The sequence below is a fragment of the Cynocephalus volans genome, chromosome 12 (genome assembly GCF_027409185.1).
Source record: "Cynocephalus volans isolate mCynVol1 chromosome 12, mCynVol1.pri, whole genome shotgun sequence".
NCBI lineage: Eukaryota > Metazoa > Chordata > Mammalia > Dermoptera > Cynocephalidae > Cynocephalus > Cynocephalus volans.
In genome coordinates this window covers 73,228,359-73,248,470 of record NC_084471.1, presented here as the reverse complement: position 1 = coordinate 73,248,470, position 20,112 = coordinate 73,228,359, and the positions used below count along the sequence as shown (strand labels likewise).

The 20,112-nt window shown below is 34.3% G+C and overlaps 1 protein-coding gene across 1 annotated transcript in view; it reads right to left on the bottom strand.

Annotated features, from left to right (window-relative positions):
• Positions 1–20,112, bottom strand: part of SCAF11 (SR-related CTD associated factor 11) — a 64,883-nt gene that overhangs the window by 13,715 nt on the left and 31,056 nt on the right. The window contains exons 4-6 of the mRNA XM_063075022.1: positions 15,128–15,205; positions 12,143–12,243; positions 7,706–7,770 (exon numbers count right to left, since the gene is read on the bottom strand). Of these exons, the coding sequence (XP_062931092.1) occupies positions 7,706–7,770; positions 12,143–12,243; positions 15,128–15,205 (244 nt within the window). The remainder of the gene's footprint in view (positions 1–7,705; positions 7,771–12,142; positions 12,244–15,127; positions 15,206–20,112) is intronic.

The following is a 20,112-nucleotide window of genomic DNA, read 5'->3' as shown; positions in this document are numbered from 1 at the left end:
CCCCTCCAGTTCTCCTGTTTTTGTGGCTTAAAATTTTTCTTTTCTTTTCATTCCTTTATTTTCATTCTAGTAGGGTCTTGGGAGGGATCAGAGAATTAAACCAGAGCTCAATATGCTATGCTTAACTGGAGGCTTGTCTTATTTGTCTTAATTCAGCATATCCCAAAACATGTTTCATGAAACACTAATCCCAAAAGACATTTCATGAAAACATTATATTGTATAATATAAACCAGTATATTAAAGGCTCTAAGCTTACAGCTCAGTACTTGGCAGGCACCCAACTGAAGTTTGATTAATTGATTCCAGAGTTAATAAAGACATAATTAAATGGATCTACAATGTACTTAAAGAAGCACTACATTAAGAGCTGCCTGAAACAAGAATACCTTTTGTAAACTACATCAATTATAAATTATTATCCCAAACCAAAGTTTAATGCTCATTTAAGAAACAAAGTATATAAAAAAGGTTAAAAATAAAAAAGTATGATAACTCAGTTATCCAGTATGACTAAAGGATGAAAGTAACATTTCTTTAACAAACATGTCAGTAGGTTTGCTGTCTAACCTTTCATAATACCTTCGGTGAGGCAAGAGCCTCTTCATTATATGAAGAAATTGAACAGTTTATGTAATTTTACTAGAGTTAAAGGTGTTTTAATGAAAAAACAAAAAACAAACAAAAAAACAATATAAAACCCAAGTGGCTTGATTTCTAATAAAATTGTCTATTAGGCCTGCTGGAGTTTTAGCTAATGTTATACTATACTTATAGACTATACTAATAATTTCTAATCCAGATATAAGAATTTCACAATTTCATAAGTTCTCTTTATTAGTTCTCTTTATTACAGTATGACCTAAATATAAATAACTTTAGGTAGGAAGTCACACACCTATGTTTAAAGAACAATCCCATCCCACTTTAAAAACAGATAAAGATGTACTCAGTTTACACAATCTCCCACTAACTCTCCTTTCACCTTAACTTTGTCTTTTAGTTCTTTGCTCAGAGTCATCAAATACCAACATTTAAGGGTCCAAGGTTGCTTCTCTGCTGCAATGATAGGTTCATTACTGCCCCCTAAACTTTGAGATAATTCCAAGTAACTTTTACAGATTCTCTTAGACTTCTAATGAGGCAGTTTGTTAATAATTACTATCTAAGAAACTTCTGAGAAACATGAAAATTAAAGGTTAAATCTCTTAAAGTTTCTGCTCTTATAGCTATGATTTATAAACTTTGACCTGGGGGGGAGGGGTGGGGAAGAGGAAAGAATGATGTCTATCACATTTCTGAAAGATAAGGCAAAATAATCATGGTTAACTGATCTATTAAGTAAGGAGCAGACATTATGCTATCAAAATAATAGCGAGCTGATTTTACATCAAGCATTATATTCTCAGCTCAAAAGTGCATCCAAACAAGAGCCATCAGAATAAAGCAATAATTTAAGTTATAAAGGTTGCAGACAAACATAAAGTGAGAGGTTTAAGGTAGGTAACATTAACAATATTATGCTTTAATATTATTCTGTAGTGGAAAGAGGCAATGGAGTCAGAACACTGGATCAAATTTTGGCTGCTCCAATTATTAGCAATGTGATCTTGGGTAAGGTACTTAGCCTTTTAAATTTGTTTTAAAGTTTGTAATTATGTACAATTTTGAACATTCCATAAAGTCCAAAAAATGTCACTGACAGAGCAGATTTAACTAATGTTAACATCTAGCTATTTTTGCTTTTACATCACTTACATTACACATACAACTAAAGCCCATTATCCTCTTCCCCTCCTTTATCTTCCAATTTCCTTCCTTCAATAGAGAAAACCACTTTCCTGAAATTGGTGGAATCATTTCCATACATGTTTTTCTTTTCTTTTTTTTTTAAGTTTTATTTATTTATTTATTTTAAATTTTATTTTGTCGATATACATTGTGGCTGATTATTGTTGCCCCTTACCAAAACCTCCCTCCCTCCTCCCTCCCCCCCCCCGCCACCAATGTCCCCTCTGTTTGCTTGTTGTATCAGCTTCAAGTAATTGTGGTTGTTATATCTTCTTCTCCCCCCAGCCCGGTTTTGTGTGTGTGTGTGTGTGAATTTATATATTAATTTTTAGCTCCCACCAATAAGTGAGAACATGTGGTATTTCTCTTTCTGTGCCTGACTTGTTTCACTTAATATAATTCTCTCAAGGTCCATCCATGTTGTTGCAAATGGCAGTATTTCATTCGTTTTTATGGCTGAGTAGTATTCCATTGTGTAGATGTACCACATTTTCCGTATCCACTCATCTGATGATGGACATTTGGGCTGGTTCCAACTCTTAGCTATTGTAAAGAGTGCTGCAATGAACATTGGGGAACAGCTATACCTTCGACTTGATGATTTCCATTCCCTGGGAATATATCCATACATGTTTTTCTAAATAACTTTAGCTTTCTCAGTTTTCTGTTTATTACATCTAGGTACAGATTAGTTAACCTATTATCAGGTAGCTGTGGCCAAGGACCACATTGTATGATACTCTCGAAAATGCTATATAGAAAATATAACCACTACCCCCAAGAAACTTAAAATCTTACCAGGAAAAAAAACCACAAAATTAAGATAGTATACTATATTTCACTAAAATTAACTATAAGACCTAGAATTATTTTATGTACCACTATGGGAGGAGGAAATGGCCAATTAAATTTTGGTTTTTTTCTTTTTTGTTTTTGGCAGCTGGCTGGTATGGGGATCAGGCCGATTAAATTTTCACAGTACTTTTTTAAATTATAGGAAATTTCAAACAAATACAAAGTAGAGAGGACATAAAAATAAAAACCCATATACCCATATCCCAACCTCCATAATTGTTAATTCACAACCAATTTTAATTTATCTATTACCTTCTCAAGATCATTTTGAAGCAAATCCTGGACATCATATCATGGATACATATTTCAATATATAACTCTAAAACATAAGTGCTCTTTGCGGAAAACGTATCCTTAATACCATTATCACAGGTAAAACAAAAGAAACCCAAACTGATTGAATGTTTCTTAGTCTCTTTTAATCTACAGGTTCTCCTCCCCTACTTTTTAAACTCTTTAGAATTTCTTGACTGAAGAAATTAGGTCATTTGCCTTGTGGTCTGAATTTTGCTGATTGCATTTCCTTGTCATTTAACATGCATTTCTATTTCTGCTCCTGTATATCCTGTAGATCACCAGTTAGCTCTCTCAATCAGGTGCAGGTTTGATTGAGGGATAGGGAACACACTACTGCATATCCGGTGTTATTTACTTCCAACAGGAAGTGTTTAATGTCTGGTTGTCTGTCTCTCCTTTTGTGATGCTAATAGTCATTGCAAATCACTGTCTAGATCCATTAATTCATTAGTTTACAAAATACCAATATTCAAATTCTTTAATTCCTTTTTTATTTGCTGAAATACATCCAAAAATATTCCCTTTATCACCTGTTCAATTATCCTATAGTTTACTTAGGAAAGGCAAGATAGATGCTTGGATATTTTTATTTACCCGTTTTCAAAATGAATCTTACCGGCTCCTCCAAAGGAGACCAATTAGTTTATTTTTATTTATTTATTTATAAAGTATCATGGTGAACCTACAGATTTAAATATATTTGACAGGTTTCAATAACTGTAGTTATTATTATCCTTCTTGATGCTCAAACTGCCCCACTTTTGGTTAGAAAGAGCTCAATTAAGCTTATTCCTGAGTTTTTTTGTAATAATCCTAGCAGTCTTTTATAGTTTCCTTGTTTTCTGTTAGAAAAAATGTTCTAGACATATCTTATTTAATTACTACCTCAAATCTGGAATCAGCCATTTTTTTCAAGGAATACTGGTTCTTTTATTGGGAAATAGTACAGGTTGAGCATCCTAAATCTGCAAATCCAAAATCCATTATGCTCCCAAATCCAACAAAACTTTTTGAGTGCTGGCATGACACTCAAGGGAAATGATCATTGGAGCATTCTGGATTTTAGGATGCTCAAACGGTTAAAGTAACTGCAAATGCTTCCAAATCCAAAAATATCTGAAATCCAAAATACTTCAGGCCCCAAATATTTCAGATAAGGGATACTCAACTTATATTGAGAGAACACAATCTGGACACCAGGGATAGGTCACAGTGGTTTCTATCACTTAGAAGGTTTATTTTATAATTGTTGTAAAAGCTATTTTAGACACTGTCGTGGGTTGAATAGTGTCCCCACTCCCCAAATTCATGAGCCTAGAACCTCAGAATATGGCCTAATTTGGAAATAAGGTTTTTACAAACTGATTAATATAAAGATCGATATGAGATCATACTGGATTAGAGTGGACCCTAAATCCAGTAAGTGTCCTTATTAAGAGACAGAAAACGATACACAACGAAACATAGAGAAGAAGGCCAAGTGAAGATTGAGACAGAGATCAGAGTGATGCAGCTACAAATCAAGAAATGCCAAGGATAGCCAGGTGTCACCAGAAGTTAGGAAGAAAACAGAACGGGCTCTTCCCTAAAGCCTTCAGAAGGAAGCATGGGCTTGCCAGCACCTTGCATTCAGACATCTAGCCCCCAGAACAGTGAGAGAATAAATTTCCATTGTTTCAAGCCACCACATTTGTGGTCATTTGTTATATCAGCTCTAGGAAATTAATAGAGACCTAGACATAGTTTATTTCCATTTTAAAATCAAATCATAAAGAGTATGATATATAATGGTTAAGGTATTCCTAAAACTTCTTTATGTGTAGAATCCAAGTATTTCAAATTAATTTTCAATTCCTGAGTTTATCAATGTTTTTTCACACAATATCATACTCTACACTATCATGAACTAAGTGTTTTCTTCAGAAAATCCATAAAAGAACTAACTATGGTGGTGGAATCACACCAGTTTTGCAATTAATTATGTAGAATTTGCCAACTTTTGACTCTCTGGGGAACATTTGCACACATCTGATTAACTTCTCCAAACACCTCCACTCTCAATTGCAGACCTAGGGGGTAAGAGAACACCAGAATTATCTAGGGATTTTCTTCCAAGCTTCTACTATCCATTCTCCAAATTTAATGACAGTACTTTGTATGTTCATACATTTGCAGGCAGTGACAACTATGCTACCGCTTGGTCAAGAGTGCTCATACAGGACAAATAAGACCAAATCTCATTTCAGAGATGTTCAAATGTAAAAAAATAGGATCCTCAGTACTGATCAAATAAGGAACATGTTAAATAAATCATAAAGACAAAAATGCAACATAACCTCAGAAATGAGTTAGCTTATTACCTCCACTTTTGAAAACTTTAGAAACTTTCTAACAGGTCATTTGGCTTCCCATCCTTTTGGAATACCTTTCTCAGGTTAATTTTCCTAAAATGGTTTTAGCCAAGAACAAATAAACATATATCAACAGAAACTCATCACCACTAAAATAACCTGAAGATGAACAAATCTTATTTGTATACAACATGCAAACATCCACATTTCTTCAGAGCATGTCTACTTGGTTGTAGATACTTTACATATCCAAAAAAGAATCCCCCCCATCTTTATTAAGATATAACTGACAAACAAAAATTACATACATTTAAGGCACACTACTTAATGTTTTGATATACATTACACACAGTGAAATAATCACCACAATCAAATCGAACTATATTAACCTTCTGGCAGAAACAGGTTTTTTTTTAAAGAATTAAAATTATAATTTTAAATTAGTCATCCATACTTAAATTGGCCTAGGATGTCCACAAAAACCTGTTTTTCACATTCTAAATAGTAAAACAAAATCTCAAATCAGAATGAATCACAGATTCTTATAAATGGGCTTCACTATAATGAAGCACTATGGATTTAAGATTTGCCTATGTTACACTCTCTAAAAATAAGCCCAGGTAGGAGATATATACTTAAAGAAAACTACTGTGGTCTTAAAACCACAATTAACATAGTGAGAGTGGGTCAAATTATCTAGAGAAAATCTGTAACATTACTTAATCTTACTCAATAGCAAATTTTATATCAGATTCTAGAGCTGTCAAGCAAAGGCTATCCATAAAAAAGAATGGTAATCTACAGCAATGACATAGGAAAACAAAGACTGTTTTCATATCTAAAGTTCTTTAACAAAAGAAAAACGTGGGGGAGAAAAGGGGGTGGGGGAGGAATGGGTAAAGTGCCATGAAAATTGATTATATTGTATAATGAAGAGTATACTAATTATCCTGATTTGAACATCACATATTGCACACAGGTATTGATATTCAATGTTATACCTTATAGATATATACAATCAACTATGTTCTAATAAAAAATAAGTAAATTAAAAAATAAAAAATGCTTTTTAAATCACTAAAGTCCAGAGAGCAAAACAAACAGCTTTGTTTTTTGTGTGTGGTATAAAAATATGTACTTCTTTATTAACACACTAAATAACAGTATCTAGTGGCAGGGCTAATAACTTCAGTAATTCTGAAGTAGAGCTGAGCAAAATCAATATTCCAGTTGTAATGAGATATGAAAAACCAGTGATTTTATTAGTTATAATGGGTAAGTGTAGTCAATAATGTGTGTTTTTTTTGGCCTCCAAGCATAATAGAAGAAAATGCTAAATTTCGATTAATGAAAATAAGTATATTCTTTCCCATCCAAGTTCACAGACCCCGTGAATTGTATCCACTGGTTCCTCGGGAGTCCATGAAGGCCAAGTTTAGATCCCCAGGATGGAGAAAGAGAACTTGGACTGTTAGATCTGTATACTGTGTAACAAATAACTTTAAAGGCAATTTTACTTTATTAGTAAATTTCAAAGGCAGAACATTTGTTGATCTGTAAATCTAACCTGAGAGATCACGTTAATTCCAGTCAATAAACAAAACAAACAAAAAACAACTGAATTCATAATGTATAAAAAATAGTTATTTAGTTTTAAAAACAATGAATTCATAAATTCTTTCATAACTCATTAATTCATTGGTACTATCTATAAATAAAAATTCACTGTAATCAAGGCTGAAAAATAAATACCCACTTCCTTGCTTAGAAACAGCTTATAATAAAGTGTTCTTTGGAACAATAAACTGCCTGGACCCCAAGGAGTAGTCACAAAGGATGGTGCCATTTTGTTTAGGCCCTGCTGCAAAGCCTTCCTGTGTCAAAGAATCACGCACCAAACAAGAAGAAAAGACAGAAATACTTAACTACTCACACAGATAAATATGTTAGAGGTGCTTTATTTCCAAAGTTTCAAATTAGAAAGTGTGGCTAGAGGCCAAACCAAAACTGCCTCTGGGAACTGTGAATTAGTTTCTTGCTGTCACGGAATTCCCTTGCTATTGCTTACACTTACTGGCCTACAAGATATTTTATCTCATCTCCCCTAAAGACTTCTGCACTAATGAGTAGAATAAGACCACAATGTAGGTTGCTAAACATCAAGTAACTGAGAAACACTTTTTTCTCCCAACACACACACACCCCTCCCTCCAAACTGAGCAATAAGAAAAGAAGGGCAGGGAATAATAGTATGACTACATGAAAGCAAAATTTATGTAGGACTTAACACAATGTACAGAGCTCCCAACTTAACTGTTTTCCAAACCAAAATGTTACTAATGAGAACTCTGGCACAACCATTAAATTAAAAAACAAATAAAGGTAGAATACACAAGCAAAAAGTCACTTACTGTGTATCATCTTCAAGTCATAAAATTTTGCACTTAATAGATCTTCTCTTATGATGACTTTTTTTCTGTGAAGAGGTAAAAAAGAATTGCCCATCAAAATGAAATCTATTAACTACCCCTGAAAGTCTAGTAAACGATTTAAGTAATATTCTCACAAACTCCTACAAGATATTACAATGTCAAGCTAGATTTTAATATATAATGAGTTGTATAATCTCAGTCTTTAAACCATAATCTTGTCTTCCTTCCTTCCTTTCTCACTACCCTTCTTTCCTTCTTCCTCCCTTCCTTCCTTTTTCTATTTATTATGAAAAACTTCAGATCTGGAGAAGAGGATGCAGAGCAGTGTGCTGAGCCCCCCCATCCCACCACCCAGCTTCAAACTTGTCACCTCATGGTCAGCATGGTTTTGTGCAGAGGCCTGGACCTCTAGCCTAGCAAAAATTTCAACCACAGTCATGTCAGTATGTATTTCCAAAGTGTCAGGATTCTTTCTCCTCTCCCCATAACATCTTATTTGGAACAATTCAACCCTACAGAGAAGTTGGGCTGGTTAGCTCAGCTGGTTAGAGCGCAGCCTTGTAACATCAAGATCACTGGTTCAGATCCCTGAATCAGCCACCCACCCCCAAAAAGTTGAAAGATTAGTGCAGTGAATGACATGAGCTGTTCACGTGGACTGCTGCAGTGGCAATCTCTCCCCCCACCCTCCCTCCCTTTGTCTCTCTCTGTCTCTATCTCTCTTTGTGTCTCTGACTCTGTCTTTCTGTGTCTTTCACTCTCTCATCTCTCTCCATATACATGCATCCATATGTGTATCTATTTAAATTTTTACTGAAATAAAGTCATGACACCCCTAAATACCTAAGCATGCAAATCCTAAGAATAAAGACATTTTCCTTTATTTAAAAAACAACAGCAGCAGCAAAAAACAATCTTATTGGCTGATCATAACTGGCTAGCTACTGGGCCATGTAGAAAACAGGTAAGCAGATAATACTTTTTTTTAAAAAGCTAACAGAAAATTCTAGCAAAGACAGCGTGACTAGTTGTCTGTCCTCACTCAGTTGCCATTCTCCACTCCAATGACTTAAATGGAGGTTCACTACCAAGAAACAAAATACCACTGATTGCGATCCCTTACTTGGAACTAGTAGAAAGTATAATAAAGAGGGATGTTGGGGTTTTACTGCTTTAGAAGGGAAAGGCAAAACTGAATGGATCTTGTCTGCATGATGGAAAGACCAGACATATGCAGTAAACAAAATATTGAATGATAGAAATGCTAAAAACATCCAAAAAACTTGAAAAAAGTATACCGTAAATATTTAACAGCTGACAGATTTTCCACCTTGGGAGAAATCATTAAGGGTATGACTTGGTGGGCAAAAGCTAATTATTATTTTGTACCTGTTATTTCCTTACACCACCCCGCTAGGACAAATCTCTGAGAAAAAGCAGTCAAACGTGGACTACCTTAGCTATGTTAGCCTCAAATAAAAACAAGCCTTACAGGCCATTCAACAATGACCACTGCACCCACAGCAAGAGTCAAGAGAATTGACTGATTTTGAAGGAGCATAAAAATACACATCCATGACATTGTCACAACCAATAACAGGGGTTGTATCAAGAATGAACCTACAAAAAGGCATTTTTTAAAAAACTGAATCATAATTGATTATACATATTTTGAGGATTCAATGTTGACATATGTTGATCAAATCAATATTACTAGTATGTATATTGTTACAAATTGTACTTATTCTTTATGCCCCTTGTCCAATATCTCCCTATCCCCCTGCCCCCCCACCACCACTGATAACCCTAGATTTCTTCTTTCCCTCTGAAAGAATAATGGTTATTCTGTTGATTTGTTGCCTTAGATGATCCGTCCAATGCTGAAAGGTGTGTTCAGGTCCCCCAGTATTATCGTAGAGCAGATGCTTCTTCTGTCACTCTGGAATGAGCTTTGTGGAGAGAGACATCCTATTCTTTTCTTTGGTCTCTGCTGGTGACTCTCCTTGTGTCAATGCACCCCAGTGGCTGGCAGACCATCTGCGTGGTGGTTGTGACATCTAGCCACTTTTGCGGCAGCCATGGTTACTGTGGTGGGCCACCCACACGGAGGTGATGTTTTTGGCATGCTCCTTGGTGCTGGCAGTGTACCTGGTTGTGGGCAGGGGGTCTGGTACCCGGATCCATGCCCCAGGCCCCATGCTCCAGGCCCCCAGGTGGGTCCCGGAGGTACTGGTGGTGTGCCTGGGCTGGAACTAATTTTTTATCCTTTGCTTACTTCTAAAACGAGAGAAATTCCAGTGGGAACTAGTACTTGAGCTCTGTGGCTGAGCTAAATTGCTGCTTTGCTGCTGTTTCTCTAGGGAAGACATTTTGTGCAGCTCACGATTTAATGGTTGACCTTATAGGTACTTCCAGCTCTCCAGAGATTTGGTACACCTGGGTTATGTAGAAACTCTGATCTGGTCCTGAGTCTTTTCATCAAACTGCACCCCATGCAATTCTGCATTCCCAACCAGTCTCCTCTGAGTGGTCCTGCACTGACTGCGCGGCGGACTGGCTGTCCTTGCTGTGTCCCAGTGTTCTCCTGGTGGGCCCGTCTCCCCCATCGCAGTGCTCCAGACACTTCCCATGGGACAGGCCCTGTACTGGTCCCTTGCGATGACTCACCAGCCTCTGAATGGCTCCTCTTTTTCAGCTGTTCTGGCTCCTCGCTCCTGCATGGGTCCACAGGAACCCTATTAGTGGTCTTGCTGTCCTGGGGGCCACCAAGGCCCTCTTCTCCTCTGCCACCTCCAAGCAACTCCATCCAAAGGGCACAGCTGCAGCTTCTGCCGTCTCCTGCTCCATGCTCTCAGCAGTTCTAGCCTTAAAGTGGCTGCAGAACAAAATTCTCCAAGCAGGTTTTTCTTTCATTGTGGCTTCTCCCCCTTCATTAACTCCATAGGTCTCTCCTCCTCCTCCCTTAAGCTCCAGCGGCCCCAGCTTGGCTATTGTTACATTTTTACAGTTGTAAATTGGTTGATTTGTGTGAGAGAGTGAAGCTAGGGACCATCTATTCCGCCATCTTGACTGGAACTCCAAAACTTATTTCTTAACTATGCCTGGGAAAAATGTGCTACTATCTACTATGCAAACATAAATACAAAAAACAAAGCTAATTCAGAAATAAGTTATAAAATTTGCTCTAATGCAGTTATTAACTCTGGGGCTTATAGGTAGGCTCTCGGAATGGATATCCCACGAGTACCTTAAAATCATATACAAAGTTTTGTATCTGTTAACATGTACTTTTCTGGCAGAAGGGACCTGTAGCCTTCTTTGCATTTTCTAAGTCTAAAACTACCCATAAGTTAAGATCTAAGGAGCATAGTGTTACGAATTAGTGAGAGGTTCAATAAATCTCAGTGACTATTGTCAACTGTTTTAGTAAGTAAATAAATTTACTCTCCTTTTTTTCTTTTTTTGGCAGCTGGTTGGTACAGGGATCTGAACTCTTGTTCTTGGTGTTACAACACTGCGCTCTAACCAACTGGGCTAACTGGCTAGCTGAACTTTACTCCCTTAGGAAATTAGTATTCTGATAAGATGTAAGGAATTATAGATTTAACTTCAAATTTGACAATATGCTGACAGAAAAATACAACTTTTGGACAGCTCTAAATACATTTCAGATCAAAACAGGCTTAAGTTTTAAATGTATTAGAACAAGTTATTTTAAGCATTAATTAAAAATTTAATTTCCACTATAGCACTCATATTCAATTTAGTTAAAGAAATATGTTAAATAGCTATTAAACTCAAGTACTAAGCACTGTATTTCTAGGCAGTTATGTTAAAATAGGACAATGGTTTTAACAAAGCAATTAAGAAAAAATTCAAGTATGTTTAAAAAAAATTTAAAACATAAACACTTGTTATAGTAAGTAGCACAAGGAAGCAAAATGTGAAAGGTAATAAGTAGTTTCAGTCTCATGAAGAACATTGTGCTATATCATTAGTTACTTTTTGTCCAGTACTATTAAAAGAGTGGTCTGAGCACTGGAACTTATCCATTAACTTTTACTGGTTTGTGACAAGTATAAAAATGAGAGTAAACACTCAGAAGTTTCAATAGAAATTTTATACCACTGCAACATTTTTATTTTACAAAAGTTTTAGTCTAAAACACATTAGAAAAAACATTAAAAACAGAAGAAACAAAAACAATGAAAAAACTAATTTTTCACCAAAGATAGAGCTTAAATTATATTCTCATATTTCAGCTGGTCCTTCCTTAAATTATCAAGTGTGTGCTTTCAAAGAAGTAATTAAATACATTTAAAACACCACTTCATTTTTTAAACAAAGAATACTCCTTGTACTAGTTAACTTCTGGTTCTACTCATTTAGATTCCACTTTTAAAGTTAATCACTAACCTTATACAGCTTTTAGAATTTTCATGACAGGAGAGCTGTTCCTTAAAAGAGCTTTCATGTTTCTTGTCTTTTATTTCTCTCAATTGTCTTTTTACTTGAACCTATGAGAAAAGCAAAATCATCTCTTTAGAGCAATAATCCAACATCACAAATTCTCCCCTGATGTGATAAAAAAAAAAAAAATTATAGAAGCAGAATTGTCTGAATAAGTATAGTCCAAATACATATATGCTTATTCATTCAAGTGTGCTAAACCATAAGCTTAGTAAGTGTGCTAAGCTCTTAGGAAACAAAATAGTGAGACAGGCATATAAATAGATTAAGTGCTCACAAAGAGATTGAGCACAGATTTGTGTACACACATATAACTGAGAAATTAACTGTATCAGAGGATGTCAGAGAAGACGTTAATAAGCAGACAGATAATTTGTAAATTGGTCTTGAAGAATGAGTGGAAATTTGTCAAAGGAAAAAATATTCTAGATGGCAGAAAGAACACAGAGTAATAAGAAACAGAGAGAAGCCAACGTAGATAGGAAAGAAAAGAATAACAAGACATGAAGTTGATGAAATGTGTTTGGACCAGATTGTAAACGTCCTTAAATAAGAAAATAACTCTATAGGTATCAGAGTGTAAGTGGGGTTTTTCATGCAAGTGAATGAGATAATCAAATTTGTGCTGTAGGAAGATAACTTTGTTTTTTTGTTTGTTTTTGTGGCTGGCCAGTACAGGCATCTGAACCCTTGACCCTGGTGTTATTTACCAAGGAAGATAATTTGACAGTGCTTTGAAGAATGAATCAGCTAAGAGGAGACTATAAAAACCGGGAAACCAGAACAAAAGCTCTTACAATAGTCTAGTAGTGTAGTGTAGAACTACACTGTCCAAGATGATAGTCACTAGCCAATGTGGCTACTGACTGCTTGGAATGTGGCTTGTCAGCACTGAGATGTGCTTTAAGCATAATATATACAGCATTTCAAAACAGTACAATTTTTTTAAAAAATGTAAAATCTCTAAGTAATAATTCTTTTAAATCATTACATGTTGAAATAATATTAGATATGTTTAATTAAATCAAATATTTAATATATATCTTTAAAAGAGTAAAAAGAAATAGGTGAAGTAGATTTTAATGTGCCTGCTAAAAATTTTAAATTATATAGTGGCTTATATCATACCATTGGACATCACTGGTCTAGATAATAGCATGAGTGCCTACAAAGAGGCAATAGTAGAGGAATGAAGAAGGAAAAATTTAAGACACTGAGCAGAATAAGCAAAAACGAGGAGAGAAAAATGGAAAACTCCCAAATGTTTCTGATCTAGATGGCTGGGGTTGTGATTCTATTAACAACTAGGGCTGGGAAAAGGGCAGGGAATGAGATGAATTTGGGATTTGCTAATATTTAGATTTCTTTGACATTCTAAATGGAGATGTGCAACAAATGGTTGGAAATAAGGTATGGTTCTCAGGAAAGAGATCTGGGCTAATGACCAAATTTCAGAAGCCATCCAAATATAAGTAGTGCTTAAAGCTAACAAAGTAACTGAGAAGACTTAGGGAGAAAGTATACCCGGAGAATTGAAGATCCCTTGAGCAGGCCCAATGATTAAGAAAAGGAAGGTAAAGAGATGACAAAGAAGACTGTAAAAGACAGGTAAAACAAATACACACATACATACATACATGTGAGTATACTTCAAAAAGTTTATGATTAGGATCCCCATACCTGTCAGCCACCAAAAAAAAAAGAAGTTCGTGGAAAACAGAATTAAAAGATAATACAAATCTTTCCATGAACTTTTTGAAGACCCTGCATACATACCCATAAGAGAAGAATAGCCTAGAAGCCAAAGGAAGTAGTTGAGGGTAGTCAACAGCATTACATGCAGAAAACAGATCACGGAATTTGGAAGTAAGATTACGCTAGATCTTAGCAAGGACAGCTTTAGTAAAATAAGATGATAAAGGTAAATAAATGCTTAATGCGAGTTGAAAAGTGGGTAAGAATTGAGAAAATGGAGATATCTCATTCAAGAAATTCAGCAGTAAAGGGAAAAAGATAATAAAGTGAAGATTCAAAAGAAATTAAGGCTGAAGGAAGACATTAGAAGAATGTGGAAGATATCTCATAAGAAATAAATTTCAAGTTAAATAAAATTAGATTATCACTGTACAAAACTTTTAAGTAAAATACAAACTCTATTAAATATACATACATTTTTATTCCAAGCAACAGAACAAAATGTCACAGAAAATATCTTCAGAAGCTAGTTCATGCTAATTAATCTTTAGAAACATAATTAGATAGATGTCTAAAAAAATAGAGAACATGTCTTTCCAAGAAGCCACATTTTAATTTCTATTGTTATACTTACATGTTATATCTTTTCTCTAAGATATATACTAATTTGCATAGATGGCATAGAGATACACAATTACAAAGAGCAAATCATTTTTTATATTCCATTTTCTTTGAATTGTTTGCACCTTACATGAAGACTCATCTGGTAAAACATATCAAAACAAATTATAAACACCTACGCTGAGAATGACTAATGCTTAAATAGTTGTACATTGCTTCCATCCCCTTTCCTACTTACAGGTGGTAACCAAGCTGTCATAGAGTAATAGTGCTACCTAGAAACAGTGTTTCTCCCATTAATGGCATCACATGTATAGATAGATAGATAGATATAGATATATAGATAGATAGATAGATAGAGAGATAGAGAGAGAGAGAGAGAGAGATAGATAGATAGATAGATAGATAGATAGATAGATAGATAGATAGATAGATAATATTCAAAATTCAAAATTTCAGTATCTTTGTAGAAAGGTCTGAGCTAGTCATGCTCAATTACATGTTAAACCTAAAGTTGATCATTTTCAAATACACACAAACTGGAAATCTATCAAAGCAAAACAGCCTCAATTAACTTTACATAGTTCATGCTGCAAAATAAAATTTGAGACTTACCTTAACACAACCTTCCAATGCACTGAATTTAAACACTGCCTGAAAAGGTTTTCGGTCAATAGGACATGAAGCCAGTGTCTGAAAAAATGATTAACAAATTGTATGTTTACAAATATTTCCTTAGAAAGGCCAAAATTAAACCATATTAAATACACTTATTAGCCTTCCATCATAACAGGAATAAAAAAATATTTTTTCTTCTTTCAAAGGTGAAGCAAATAAAATACTCTCAGCCTGTATCATGCCACAAAGCAACAAATACCTTAAATTTGTATCATTATTCAAACATTTACTGAACACCTACTGTATGTTAGATTATGTATCTCTGTACATAATACAGAGATAAGATCTCTGTTATTAAGATCCCATTAAGACGTGCTGCCCAGTTGAGAACTACTGGTATAATGAAAGATAAGCTGGGCTGAAATCAGCAGCTCTGTGATGTAAAGCTGGCTGTTAATGCTAAATTCAGGCAACTCTAAGGAATGGCTTGGCTAGGTCCCTTACAGATTTTAATATTGTATGACAATATTTTCACCCCAAATTAATTATTTTGAATAGGCAATTGTGCCAGCATTAAAAATATTTAAAAGATATGAAGAAAATAAAGTATTCGTCCACCTGTCCCCTCAAGCCACATAGATGACCTCTCCAGAGGTAGTTTCTTTTATATCCTTTCGCATGTATTGTATTCATGTACATTTGCATATATTCAATGACATATATGTGTATCTTTTTATTATATACTATAGTTAATTCATATGCTGAAGTGATTTCTGTTTTTTTCCTCTTAGTTATATATCTCAGATTGATTCATATTAATAATTTGGACCTGCCCTATTTTTAACAGCATGGTATGTCATAATAGTTTTAGTTTATATTTCCTTTTATATGAGTAAGGTTGAGTATATTTTCATATTTTTAAGGGATTATTCAATGTTCCCTTTCTTTAAACTGTCTATTCATGCTCTTTGCCTAACTTTTTAAAATTAGGTTGCTAGTCTTTTTCTAACAGAATTATAGGTAAACTTTATTTTTTAAGAAAATTGGTCCTTCAATCACTGATTATAAATCAATGTTATTTATTTTGACGTATATTTCCTGTCCTTTCAAAATTCATACACATCAACTACGATTAAGAGTTTTGCTGGTAATACGAAACTCTTAAACCACCAAAAGGTGATATAATTAATACCCAAGACAGGATTTTTAACAATTTAATAGCAATAGTCTAGAAGACCAAAGATACTAATGAAATCTAGATAAATTATATTATTCCTTAGTGAAAAAATGTGATCTTTGCCTTTCTGGGCTTTATTACACATCAAGATATACTTATAAAAGTACAGGTAGAACAGACTGTTTCAAAGAACTCAACATCATAACTATCTGTGTGATTACTGTTTATCCCATTAGCATTACTGTATGAAACTTTTTAGGTTAGAGATTATATTAATACTACATTTATAATTTAAATGAATATTTAAAAGTAAAATCTTTCAAGTGCTTCCTATTTTACCAAAGTTTCAAAATGTATTTTTATTCCTAAAGGTAAATTTAGATAAACAGTCATAAAAACATTAAACAGTAATAAAAGCAAAGTTGTTTCCTTCAATGTTTTTTTAAAAAACTACTAGGACATGTGCAGAGGCTCTGGACTTACTGTCTACTTTCATATCACGTCTTCTGCATAAACTTGAGCAATTTACATAGCCTGTCTGTGCTTCAGTTACCTCATTTATGAGAATGGGAATAACAGACCTTACCTCTAAGGTTTTTATGGGAATTAACTGAACAGTTTTTAGAAGAATGTGTTGCATATATTAAATATTATGTAAGGTCTTATAAATATCAACTGTCTCAACTACACTAACAAAAAAACTTGGTTAATTAATAAAAAGACAATTTGCAATATGATATATATACACATGTGAGAGACATGAGTTCTTAATAATTTTTAATTGGAATTCATAAACTTCATGACACATATGGAAATTAAAGTATTTTATTATTCTAGCTATTTCAATTTGTGAAACTAAGATCCAAAGAAAGCCACCGTGTTCAAGAAATTTACTCTATGTCAGATGCATCAAATCTTTCAAAGATTTGAAAGTAAACATTCTCATTTTTTTCTGTATTAAATTTCCTCTGTTGACATCAGGTAAATGACATTCTTTCCTTTACAGTTTCTAATATTGCACAGTTTTAACCTGAGCCATTACATTTTGATCTGTTTCAAATAATGGGGTTCTGAGCAAGACTTTCATTCTTTTTTTCCTTAACCACAATTGCCTTGGATTTGTCTAAAGTTTCACTTGAAGAAAAGGTTCCACTGTTATTACAAAAACAAAAAGAAACAAACAGAAAAAAAAGAAACCAAGTTATCTTCCCCAGTTAAGGAAAACACAGGTCAGAAAACAAGCCACCTGTGGTAGCAAAATATCTTTACTATGGCTAAGAAACAATGCTATTATCTATTTCTGACCTTAAAAGACAGGTTAGAAAAGCATTTCAAAGGGGATACAAAAAAGGAATTCAGTTATCCTGAGTTATCTCCATAACATACTTCAAGTGACTAAAAATTCAATGAAAAAGAAATCAAAACAGATTTTAAAAAATCAGATGCATCTTTAATTTTTTTTGTTAATGTATACTGTAAGAAAATTATAAGGCTACTTTAACACACACCAAAGTTCATTAATAAGTACCAAAGAATCAAATTACATATAATGTGGTGATCATATAGCTTTAATACAAAAATTTTTGCAAGGGCCAGCCCCGTGGCTCCCTCAGGAGAGTGTGGCACTGGTAGCGCCAAGGCCGCAGGTTCGGATCCTATATAGGGATGGCTGGTACACTCACTGGCTGAGCGTGGTGCAGACAACACCATGCCGAGGATTGTGATCCCCTTACTGGTCAAAGAAAAATTTTTGCAAATAGGCTTAAAAAAAAATGGGTTGGATTAGCCTAATTTTAAGTCATTCCCAAGGAGACCTCACCCATATACTGAGCAGATATCCATCCAGAAAAATCTCAGAAGATATTTTAACTTTAGTTTTCAAAGTAGAGTTTATTTCACTAGAATAACTGATTAAATTTCTAAGTTGTGAGGTATTAAAAGGTCACACTTAAAACTAATATTGAAACATTTTAACTAGTATAGTTATTCTGTTTAAAATAAGTGATTTTAGTTTTGAAGAAAATTATCTCAAATTTTCTATTTCTTTATATACAAAACCCCCTTCAATTATTCACCTGTTTAAATTAATGGCTTTCATTTAAATAATTTTTAAAGTATCTAATTTAACTAGTTTCATAATTAAAGTAGTCTAAGATAATTTGACTTTACAGTACAGCTACACACTGCTTTACACTGTAACGTGTATTAAAACAGAGAGCATACATTTTACTGTGAATGTCCTGTACTAAGGTTATGTCAGTTAAGGAAGAAATTTTGATAGAAAAAATAATCTTCCTAATGATTTCAGTAAAACATACCCTAGTATTTTGAAGCGTTGTAAATTCCCAGTTCAGACAAACCCATATTTAAATGTAAGAACAGGAAACCTTCCTTATTTGGGAATTCAGGATTCTTGATTTCTAATATTTCTTGCTTCCTGCTGCTGATCTATCCTCAATCACATAGGCTGCCTACAGATAGCCCCTCCTAGAGAGAGAGAAGCAAGTGTTAAAGATAAGTGCTTAAACACTGAATCTCAGTACCTATGCTTATAGAAAGGTTTGCCTGTTCGTGGGAATCTCTAGAAGACCTATCTCTCCTACTAACAAATAGAACACATCATATAAAATTGCAATTCAAAATCAATTAAAGATTTAGGAATGAATACCATTAGAGACTGATGCTTATTGGAAAGCTATTCACCAGGACCTATCCTTTCTTGTTGATGGTTCCAGGACTCCTAACCTAGACCTCCAAAGTATGTGCTCACCTGCAGTCAGCCTACATGTTCCCTATTACACTTAACCAGTTCTTTCAAAACAGTCCTTGTCAATCCTTATTAGTGAAACTGTGGTTCTTTACACCAGCTTTCAGAAATGTATTCCTAAAGGACAAATGGTTGTCAGTGATAAAATTAACACCAAGTAAGAATGCATTTCATGTAACTATTCAAAGGAAACCTTTTCACGTTCTCCAAGATACATTATAAAGTTGGGTAGAATCACATTTAATCTTAATTTCTTCTGACATTTAATAATTAAGACTTTCTTTTTCTAGTATAAATACAAAAAACCCAGTAAACTACCTGTATAAATCTATTTACGTATTCTGACAGTTAAAACTAGGCTACACAGAAACAAATGCTAATTTATCCAACTGATAAGAGTATTAAATAAAAGTCTTTACCTATATGCTTTAGGTAATGACTGCTCACAATGTAAAAACATTCTTTGCTCTACCAAAGGATTTCCCAAAGGAATAATTAACAGGGTGAAAACAGCAGTGGATCTGGAAAAATTAGCCACAAGTTCATGTTCTAGAGGAGTCAAAATCAGCAATCTCTGTAACCCACTTTAAGGATGAACATAGACAGCCCTGATCACCTACTGCACAGGTGCAATAATTAAATGAAATTATCTGATAATACAGTCATCCTTTGGTATCCATGGGGGATTGGATCCAGGACCCCCTGCGGATACCAAAATCCACAGATGCTCAAGTCCTTGATATAAAATGGTGTACTATTTGCATATAACCTATGCTCATCCTCCCGTATACTTTAAATCACCTCTAGATTACCTACAATACCTAATATGATATAAATGCTATATAAATAGTGGTTATACCATATTGTTTAGGAAATAATGACAAGAAAAAAAAAAGCCTGTATATGTTCAGACACAAGTCTTTTTTCAACTATTTTCCATCCCTGATTGGTTGAATTCACAGATGCAGAATCCATGGATATAGAAGGCCAACTGTACTTTACAAATTATAAAGGACTATTTTAAAGCTATTCACCAGG